This window comes from Rhododendron vialii, chromosome 8a (assembly GCF_030253575.1).
Source record: "Rhododendron vialii isolate Sample 1 chromosome 8a, ASM3025357v1".
NCBI lineage: Eukaryota > Viridiplantae > Streptophyta > Magnoliopsida > Ericales > Ericaceae > Rhododendron > Rhododendron vialii.
In genome coordinates, this window is record NC_080564.1 from 10,199,524 (window position 1) to 10,210,747 (window position 11,224).

Below are 11,224 nucleotides of genomic sequence, written 5' to 3' on the forward strand. Positions count from 1 at the left end.
TAAGAGTTAAGAAAACAATTACTATACAAATTTGGCAGAAAAATAATCGGTCTGAATTCTGGTAACTCAATCTCATCAAAGGAATAACATAAAACCGCAAGAGGCATAACCGAAACCACAAGAGGCACAACAAAAAACGCATAACGGAGACAACGCAAGGGTAGACACCATAGCATTTCCCTAATTTTATACAACCAAACTGATTTCACATCTCAGCAACAGACAAATCCTATTGGGAAGCGAACATTGTACTATTTGGTTCGTTGTAAAACACCGAAAGATCATGAATTTAATTCATCCTCTTTCACAAAATTGGTTTGTACTTTGCTAACTAGATGCTCTCCATAAACAGCTCTTTCAAACTTCTTAGTTCCTCCAGTCCTCTTTACACAAATATCCAAGGGTTCTATTGCCGCATCAAAATTCGTCTGTTCCAAAGGATAACTTTAGAAAAAGGGGGTGAAAAATAAAGAAAAAAAGAATGGACATTAATGGAGCATGAGGTAACCTCATAAAAGTAGGCCACACAGACGCGATATTTTGGAGAGGAGTTGATGACTCGATGCAAAGTTGACTCGTAGAGTCCGTTTGATAAGATCTGCAATTTTCTCTAAGTTTTAAGAGAAATTCTCCACGGGAAAGACATTAACAAATATTGGGGAGGTGTGCCAAGTTCCATACCTTTAGCATGTCACCTATATTGCAAACGAATGTGCCAGGGATTGGAGGAGCTGATATCCACTCACCAGATTTGTTTCTCACCTACAAAAATTTGTTAGGATCACACGTTGAGTAAAGCAAAGGAGCGATAATCAATCAGCGATATTTAGTATGGGTGCTGGAAAATAGTAAGTGGAAAAGACCAAAAATGATGTACCAACATGCATCTTGGAAGTTAAAAAGAAAGAGGCTACTGTTTTTGGTTGTTCCCATACATGCAAAAGGTCTTATGGAAGCAGATGTTATGAATGGAGTAAAAACCAGACCCAGTCTCTGGGTCTCGAGCCCAATGTCCCTGATTCAACTATGCAAAGCAGTATAGAAAACAAGGTGCGGCAGAAGCACAAACAAAGCAACGGCCTGGTACTCATGGTGGTTTGACAGTGTTAGAAACAGGTCAACAATTAAGGCAGCAATGGGTTGATGGAACCGAAATGAGGGGGTGTTCAAAACCCAAAATTTTAAGCAAGCCGATCAATTATTTGCCATAAACCGTCACATCTATGATACTTAAATGAGCAACTGATTGGGAGATGATGCGTAGTTGCTAAAAGAACACCAGTATGAAAATGAACACACCAGGCCATACAAATTCCTAGAATCTTGTATTACATAAAGTTATAAACTTCAATCAACAGAATTCATCCTCAGGTTTTTTAGAACAGATGCTTTGGTTAGTATATAAATTCATAAGAGAGATTTCTTTTGAAAAGAAAAAGTTTAGACTTTAAAGGAGGCTTGTAACTGAAGAAACTCAAAAAACTCAATGACCATACCTGAAGTGCAGTTATATCATCATCCTGATTAACTAATGTCAACAAACCTGTTATGCAACAGCATAAGAAATTATGACCGATGAACAAGATCAACACCATATTCCACAATTAGGACTAGAGTAAAAACTTACCGTAGTCAGTGTGAGCTCCACTGAATATGTTTGGCCAGAGTGTGCAGAATGATGGACAAAGTACCATGAGAACATAGAAATTAGAAAAATGAGGAAGTGATAAAACCCCAAAAAAAACAAAATGCAAGCACAGGATAAGCAAAATTCATTTACCATCCTATGTCATTTTTTGGCATGTCATGGCCATTTGCATGGGATACTTTAGGGTAACCAATTATGCGCAACACCCAAAATGGATCTCCTGCTCTTTTACCTTCAAATGCATCTGCTGCTGCACCCAATGCTAGAGCGATTCCTCTCATTATTTTTCTTGAAAGATCTGTCCACATTTGCTAACTATATTATTAGTAAACCATAAACAGACACACTCCATTTGAAACTGCCAAATGTTACTATCAGTAACAAAAGTAACAAAGCACCTGTACATATGCTAGTATACTCCTCCATTAGTTGTTTTAGATTTGGAGGATTGATTGGCCTGCAAGAAGAAACAGTTGATGGAACTTGAATGCCAGAAATACACAAAAACTCAAGGTGCATTACAACGAAAAAACAAAGACGCGGTAATCCTACTCCAATAATACTTAAAAAGACTAACAAAATTTGGCAAATTTAAAAGGTATCCAGTTTACAGTCTCATCAGATGGTTATTTAAAGAGAATCAAAACTAAATGATGATTGATGACTAATAGGTGATGAACATCTATTATAAACCTAACGAGAACCATGTGTTCCATTAACTCACACTGGTACAGAAGCAAGGGAAGGAGGAGGAGAAGAGGAAAAAGAAGAAAAAGGACATATAAGCACATTTGTTTCTCCATGCACAGTACTGAAAGAGAAACAGCTATCAAGAGTCTGCGACTTACTCAGGGTTGCAAACTGGATTTCGTATTCGGATTTGAGAGTGTCAATAAGCGCAAATCCCTTTTTGAAGTTCCTTCTTCCCATCACAAAATTTCAAGACTTCCTCTACATATACTATAATTCACTACACCACATGGAATTGCGACTAGCAGACGAGTACAAGCTGTGGTTGGGTCAGACCTCGCTGAACCCTTAGCTTGTAGGGATGTTAATAGAAATGTTGGGTACCGGGATTACTGCCTTATGCAGTTATGTTATATTCTAGTTCTATACATGAAATTACATGAGATTTAGGGGACAAATGGGAGTACCATCTCTCATCTATGTGAAAGAGTACGAATTTATCTTCACTACCAAATATAAGCTGCTTTTTCTTCAAACAAAAGTAAAAAAAAATTGAGGCCCCAACTATCTAACTTGGGTATAGAGATCAGACAGGCACCTGTAGCCATTTCTTTGTCACATCCTATGAAATGGGATGAGAACAATAGGAGAAATTAAAGAGCCCATATAACACTGCGAGTACACCCCTTAATTGAGGTAGATTAACATTACCCTGCTAAGCAACCCACATATCCTCACATTCTAATGACAAGATACTAAACTATTAAAAGTTAGAAGGTAGGGGACATCATCGCAGCTCAAAAGGCATATTGAGCACCACATAAATCTTATATCGAGAGAAAGGGACAGTTGCCTTATAGGAAAGGACTAAGAATTTTGTCAATGTAGGTAGTCTTCTTTTGGTCAGCAGTAACTTAGATGGAAATTCCACATAAAAATCATTATTCCAAGTACCATTGATTAGGTGCTTCTAAAGGTTTGCTCAGAGCACCAAACATCCCTGGTTCCACTTCTCTGTAGCACTGTCATCACAAAAAGAGAAAAAGAAACAAAATAGATAAATATTGCGGTATTACCACTACCAAATAAAGCATGGGAGCTATTCCCAATGCAAAAAACTAATGAATCATGTCCCCAATATATAACTACTCAAATTGAAAAGTATCATCTGTTGCTCATGAAACTTTGAATGACATTTGTTAGAGAAGGGAACCCACGGTATGAGACACATAATTTACAAACATCCAAGGACCACTGCTCTGAAATGTAACGTCTAAACGGTGATTAGTGTTTGCAATTGTTCTATATGATTATGTTTAGGCCTTCAAGAAATCAATATCCGCATGTGAAAAAACCTGCAGCCCCAAAATCCAAAAGGTTTTCCAATTCGATTAGAATCACAATGCTAAATATGAGTAAACATTTTTCTCAAACGGTGCACCTTCATGGAACTTCAGTATCATGGCATCATGAACAATGTTAAGTGACATTGTATTGCAACAGATTTTTTTGAATAGTAGTTCCCCACATCCATCGGCTTGCACTACAGGCTTCTTGCATTTTTTTTTAACTTCATCATGAACCATGATTGATTCCAGCAATCAATTTTTACATTGGCTACGAAAACACCATAACTTCCAATGCAGTTAAGGAAAACATACATCAATGGCTTCGTGCATGTCAGGGGTGCCTTTGGTTATATTTTCACCAATCCGCTGATATCCTCTGCATGCAAAATGTCATCACAGTGTCAAATTAGGTAGGCAAAGATTCCATAACATCATTCTAAGAGGGGGGAAAATTAAGGTTACAAGCTGTTCCATAAAGCATACCTGTAGCCAGCTGCGGGAGATATTTTAATCTTTAGTTTTTCCTCATAAGGTAGACTGAAGAATTTGTGGGTCACATTCCTAACTTCTTTAATAATGGAATCTGGGATACCATGGCCCTTCTGCTCAATCATAAAACAAAATTTCTTTAGCATGTATATTATAGGAAAATAATACCAAGATACAGAAGCTTGTTGTAGGAAGTCCCCAAATAGTTTAACTTCCCCTAATATAAGAATGATTAATCGGCTTGAAGGAAATGCTTAACCATGGTAAACAACTATAAGTACATTTTCCTGTTTTCATATTAAGCAACAAGGAGAAACCTTCACCATTTTATAACTGGAAATTTCTAATTTCAAAACTGAAAGTTGTTCACATTAAAGATAAAAGGACTACGTTTGTATGAGGAACAAATACCAACAAATCAGCAAGAACATACACCAGCTATACTCAAAGAAAATTAAAACAAGCATCTTCCACTGATACATGCATATATTGATCAGTGTCGCGCATGTTTGATTGATTGGATTAGCCATGGGATCCGACTACAAAACCTGTGGAACCACATTTGGCATTTGAATACAATAATTGGGCAAGGGATTACATAGTTGTTGGATGATCAAATGCCAAAGAAATACGAATATAAAAAAATACCTTGGGAATATGATATATAAACCCCCCTGCTACTAGTCTGGTGGTATGTCTCATCCAACATACAAACTAATTCAATAGTAGGCTTACTAATGGTAGTCGCCTGACAGCCAAGGGCTAGGGAAGCCTTTGGTTTGGGGTTTGTCTCTCATCCCAGTTCATATGGCACTTTGCGCCACCTTTAATTAAGAGGTACTTGAATATTTCCCAACTGCTCTGGTGCATTTGTGGTTATGGCTTCTGTAAACATAGTAGCTAAATAATCCCAACGTGTTACATAAGGCAAATATTGTATAATTGTTCGGTTTTCTGCAATTTTTTCCATCCCTCCGTGTAATTAACCCAATATTGGTTCACAGTCAATAACATCTTCACCATCCAGAGTAATGATGAGTCGAAGAACGCCATGCATTGATGGTTGGTGAGGACCCATATTTACTATCATGAGATTTTTTCTTGTAACAGGTGCGGTCATAGGGCCGCTAGCGGCCATAGATTTTGATATTTGGGAGAGAAAGAAAAGTGTTAATGGTGTTAATTAACCCTAACACACATATAATTGATTCATATATAGTGTGTGAGCACAAGTTACAAAAGGATTCAAACACTCACTAGTGCTTAACTCGTATAAGCATCCAAGTCCAAATCAATTGGCAATGAGTGAAGAGGCCGCACAGACTCATAGATTACTTTTGGCGGTGACAATTAACCAACATGGGATAAACTCTAACACTCCCCTGCACATGCGACACTTGACCCACAACTGACCCGCACGTGGAGAGCTACACAAAGGATCCATAACATAGGGACCACAACGAACAACAAAATACGGCTCGCTCAAAGCACAAGGGGCAATCAATCAAGAGAGTATTGTCCAAAAGCCTCCGAGAGCCTAGCTCTGATACCATGTTATTTGGGAAAGTGAGAAAAGTGCTAAAGGGTGTTAGTTAAACCTAACACAGATAATTGATTTATGTAGTGTGTGAGTACAATTTATGAAAGGACTTAAATGCACTCACTCACTAACACTTAACTCATATACTCCTAACAGCTTTGATCCCCAATGTGCCGGATAACAAAGTCATAAAAAATTGTTTAGATCCGGACCGGGCTCTCGAAAGCTCATGTGACCGGAGGTGGGAAGATATGGGCTGGAAAAGCATGTTAATAATCACCGCGGGAGCTTATGCCCCTAGTGCTCAGCTTCGCCCCAGAAATGGAACTAACTGGAGGATCAGTTAAGGAAAAAAAAAACCTATACCAAAATTTTAAAAGCTCCTGCGGAAGCGCAATATATATCCTTTCATCATCCCAATGACTTTGATGTTTGGAGATGCTCTTGTCTAAAAGAAAGTTTAAGCTATTCATGACCCTCTATTTTAAGTGCAATATACTCCTATATCCTTTCAACTTAATACTTCCACCTTATCATACAATTAAGATAAAGCATGCCAAAACTGAATTCTTGACCGCATAAACAACAGTCACTCTTCACAAAATTGTGAAATGAACTAGAATCCGCAAGTGAAGCAGTTAAGAGGTATAGGCGCCCTATACTCTTTACACTAGGTGAGAATTCAAACCCCACTAGCTCCCATCCCCTGTCTCCTAGATTAGTATAGTAGAATATGATTTGCCTAGTCCAAATAGAAGAAGAAAATAACTAGAATCCTCTGGTACTCATGTGATTAAAAATATCAAGCTACTTATGACATGGTTGCATAATGTGAATTATTTCTTATATCGGATTTAAATAGTAATAGTCTTTAGTTGGATTCCTCTGATGGGAAATGGGAAATATGCGGACACAAACAACAAAGTCATTGGTATGATGATGTATCTGTGAAGAGTTACATATCTGCAAATGGGATTTTGAGTTTGACTTCGAAATTATCATTGACCCAAACTAAAAACCTTGAAAGTGTCAAATACTATTTTGTGTAAATAAAACCACGAAAGGTATAGTCAAATGGGCATAAGATAGCAATCGAAGGGCTTCCTCCCTAAAATATTGCAAGTTCAAAAATTGAGATAAAAGACAAACCCATAACTCAAGATTATTCACAATTTATACTTCATGTGGTCTTTGAATTTCAAAAACCTATAGGACTGGAAAGAAGTAACGAAAAAATTTAAGATTTCAACGATTGAATACCACATAAAAGAATCCAGCTTCTCTGCAAGCCTGGTCTAGCTGCTGAACCACTTCCCCCACGCCTTGGTCTCCGGCCATGTTTGGATCATCCCACTTGGCCAAAAGAGGGCTAATATCTGCCTCACAAAGTGATAATTCATCACCACAATACAATAAAAATAAAGCTCTGAAGGAAATGGGATTGGGAAAAAAAAGTATATTATCTCAACAGAAAAACATACAGTTTAGAAGTTTGGAAATTATTGATGAAAATTACCAATGATTGGAATAGATTTGAAGTTGGTGGCCATGGCTGTCGAGGGTTTGCGCGCGCTCTCTCTCTCTCTCTCTGTGTTTCTGGTGAGTCAGGTGATGCATCGATTAGTTTCTTTAAATTAGACTAAATTACAATTTAAAATTCATTTTATTATTTTAATTAATTATTTTTAAAATATCTACCGCACGAGACTTTTTACTCTTTCTTTCTACTCAATTAAATATATATGCTTTTATATTTACTTTATTTATTATTTTATTTCCACATTTATCTACTCAATTAATAGTTAAAAGGGTGAATAGTGACTCTTTAAAACAAAAGAGTCACTATAGCAAAATTATTTACTGTATTTTGCAAAGTAAAGAGGAAGGAAGAGAGGTTGGTGCTGGGCATTTTTTTGTCTATTTTTTCATTTTTGTTTTTTACTTTAATTTAGAGAGTTTTTTTAAAGGGGAATTTAGATGCCAGCCTCAAAGATTAGGTTTGGACTTAATTTAGTTATGGCAAAAATATTCCTTCTTTATTTCAATCATTTTTCTTGACTTTTTATAGTATTGTTACTATTTTGTCTATTCTTCTTAACTTTTTGTGTACATGTTTATTTTTAGTAAAATTTTTATTTTTAGAATCAACTTCTGACCTATATTATTTCGGATAAAAATACCCTTGATTATGTAAACTGGCTATGAAAACTGTCAATTCTCATAGCCAGTTAACATAATATTACGGACAAAAATATCCCCGCTAGTTCACATAGCCCCAATTAACATATTATTTTGGACAAAAATATCCCTGAATTATGGCTATAAGAATTGGGGCTATGAGAGCTATATTTTTAGAATCAATTTCTGAATCATATTATTTCAGACAAAAATATCATTAGTTATGTGAACTGGCTATGAGAATTGCCAAGTGTCATAGTCAGTTCTATGAGAACTGCTCAATTCTTATAGAGAACTGGTTATGTGAACTGAGTTGTGAAAACTAGCTATGTGAACTGTCAATTTTCATAGTCAGTTCTATGAGAATTGGCTATGAGAAGTGACTGTTCACATAGAAAACTAGCTTCGTGAATTGATTATGAGAACTGGACTATGTGAACCGAAAAATACACAGTTCACATAGTCTTATCACACACTAAAATACACAATTCTCATAAAAATATATAGTTCTCATAGAAAATACACGGTTCTAATAGACAGTTCTCATGGACAATACATAGTTCTCATAGAAAAATAAGCAATTCTCATAGACAGTTCTCATGAACAATACACAATTCTCATAGAAAAATGCATAGTTCTCATAGAAAATACACACGAACAGAAATTGAAAAAAAAATAAAAAGGTAATTAAAATGAAATATAGTTATAAATATTCTCACCGCCATGTTTTAAAAAAGCAATCAAAATGTAAAACAGTAATAATTCACATAGGAAATAAATTAATTTAGAATTGAATTTTTAACTGTCAAGTCTCATAGTCAATTTTATGAGAACTGACTATGTGAACTGAATTATGAGAACTAGCTATGTGAATTGCCAATTCTCACAGTCAGTTCTAGGAGAACTGACTGTTCTCATAGAGAACTAATTTTTGAACTGGTTATGAGAACTGGACTATGTGTACTGAAAAATACACAATTTACATATTCTTACCACACACTAAAATACACAGTTCTCATAAAAAATATATAGTTCTCATAGAAAATACACGGTTCTAATAGACAGTTCTCATGAATAATATACAGTTCTCATAGAAAAATACGCAGTTATCGTAGAAAAATACACAGTTCTCATAGAAAATACATACACGAACAAAAAATGAACAAAAACAAAAAAGGTTATCAAAATCAAAATACACAGTTCTCATGGACAATATACAGTTGTCATAGAAAAATACAAAGTTCTCATAGAAAAAACACAGTTCTCAAAGACAGTTTTCACAGAAAATACACAGTTTTCACAGAAAATACACAATTTTCATAGAAAATACATAGTTCTCATAGAAATTACACAATTCTCATAAAAAAATACACACACACATATATAGGTTCATTTAGTTTCACGAAAGCATTTACCGACAAAATCATATCTGCTCCTAAACAACAAAATTGGATTAAACAACAAAGCCAAAATCATATCCATTCATTTGAGATCCAACAACAAAATTGGATCAGCGCAAGGATTGAAACAATTCAAAGAGATCTGTTGTTCAAAAAAAAAAAATTACAAAGAGAATTCCAATCGGTAATGGAGTCAAAACGAGATTTGATAAATCGAGATCGATACTTATCAAAATCAAGTCTCCCGACGTCGGCGACGCTTTCAAAACTCTGGTAGATTCAGATTTGGACTCGGGGAGCTCCAGTTGGCGATCATGGTCTCGCTGACCTCCACTGGTGATGTCGCGAAGGAGGACCGAGTGTGGTGGCAACGGCGTGACTTTGTCGAAGAGGGGATGAAGGTGGCGGTTGTGGTCAGAGCTATAACTGTCTGCTAAAATGCAATTCGAAATTGCCGTCGACTATAACTGTCTGTTGAAATGAATTCGAAATTGCTGTCGTCGTCGTCGTGGTTGCTAGATTTATTGGTTGAGACACAATATTGAATCTAATTGAAAGCAATTGTCGTTGTCGACGATGATGGTGGTAGTTGTAAACGAGACTGGGTTTGAGCGGTGAGATCTAATGGATTTGATCGGTGTTGGGTAAAGGAACATGAGCATCAAATTAAAGGGAGAGAGAGAGGAGATGAGAGGAGAGGTTTATTGTCTTTAGAGAGAGAGAAGAGGAACGGCGAGATGGAGTTGACGATGCAGAATAATAAGGGCAAAAAAGTCATGAGATAATATATCCGAGCCTATGTAGATTTGGAAATAATATTTAGGATTGGGATCAAACCGAGCCTAAAAATCAGAAACGGTCTCTAATTTTCTATTTTTTAAAGAGTCACGTGTGGATCCTTTCACAAATGAAAACAGGGATACCGCTAAGCGGTACCCCCAAATTTCGGGGGAGTTTTACTTTGACCCCTGTACTTAGAGAGAAAATCATTTAAACCCCGCCAACCTCAGAAACCTTTGTATGCGCACCCCTTACTTTGAGAAAATAGTTTTCGTAATTGAAAGGAGGAGAATTTTCGTTTGACCAAAAAAAAGAGAAAAGAAAGGAGGATCGATGATGAATGGTAATTCACTTGTGTGTATTGAAAAATCATTCTATCTGGTTCTAACGTATGTTCAAAAATTATTAATCATTTTGACTGTTATGTAAAGGAGGATTATGCCATGCTTAAAAAAAGAGAATTACGCAAGATTTTGGCCCCCTAACAAAAATTCAATGGATCCGTCTGTGGTGGACCCACCAAAATTTGTATATGTAAATTTTTTTTTCCGGACGAAGTTTGTTAGATGGTTGTTCAAATTAAGTTATTCTAACCTTAATAAGAGTTTAAATAGAAATAGCGGGCTGCAAGTTTGCACATCGAAAGGGGTATAATGATATATACCGAAGAAGTATAGGATGATCCTTAGCTAGAATCGGGTGTGGTTGCTATGAATTTTTCAAATCATTTTTGGCACCAGAGCACTTGAAGCGGTCGTAGCTTTCTAGTATATATTGGTGGTTGCTGCTGTGGAGGAGGCAAAACGTTTGGATACGAAGCAATATGTATCCGGAATTGGGTGATACATGTGTGCATTATTTGTGGTGCAAGTGTACTATCGTGTAACGGTTACTAGCGTAGTAGTGTATAACAGTCTCGGAGAGCCGAACAACTGACAGCCGCCAATATTTAAAGCTATTGATATTGTGGAAACTTTATATCCATCTCAAAATCAATTGGCAATGAGTGGAGAGGTCCCAAATGTTATTAAGTGATCACTCATTCCACTCCCAAGCAATGTGGGACTTTATATCTTAACATCTCCCCTCACGTGCAACCGCTTTTGAGGTCTGTCACGTGTGGCTACTTTTGGGTCCTATCATCGTGCAG

General features: G+C 36.4%; 1 protein-coding gene across 1 annotated transcript; it reads right to left on the reverse strand.

The window, feature by feature from the left end:
• Positions 1-7,338, reverse strand: LOC131336200 (probable 2-oxoglutarate-dependent dioxygenase At3g50210). Its single transcript, XM_058371942.1, has 12 exons — positions 7,233-7,338; positions 6,977-7,092; positions 4,171-4,289; positions 4,000-4,063; positions 3,293-3,360; positions 2,047-2,105; positions 1,781-1,946; positions 1,628-1,647; positions 1,497-1,543; positions 682-762; positions 509-598; positions 1-428 (listed from the first exon to the last, which is right to left on the reverse strand). Exons 1-12 carry the CDS (start codon positions 7,264-7,266, stop codon positions 282-284), a joined length of 1,011 nt encoding a protein of 336 aa, XP_058227925.1. The 5' UTR covers positions 7,267-7,338; the 3' UTR covers positions 1-281.
• Positions 7,339-11,224: the final 3,886 nt, after the last annotated feature.

Excerpts from the sequence above, each read along its gene's own strand:
- LOC131336200 (XM_058371942.1), bottom strand. The coding sequence starts at position 7,266 with ATGGCCACCAACTTCAAATCTATTCCAATCATTG. Across the intron at positions 7,093-7,232 it reads CAAATCTATTCCAATCATTG|ATATTAGCCCTCTTTTGGCC; the intron begins GTAATTTTCATC and ends TTTGTGAGGCAG. Across the intron at positions 763-1,496 it reads ATGATATAACTGCACTTCAG|GTGAGAAACAAATCTGGTGA; the intron begins GTATGGTCATTG and ends AAATTTTTGTAG.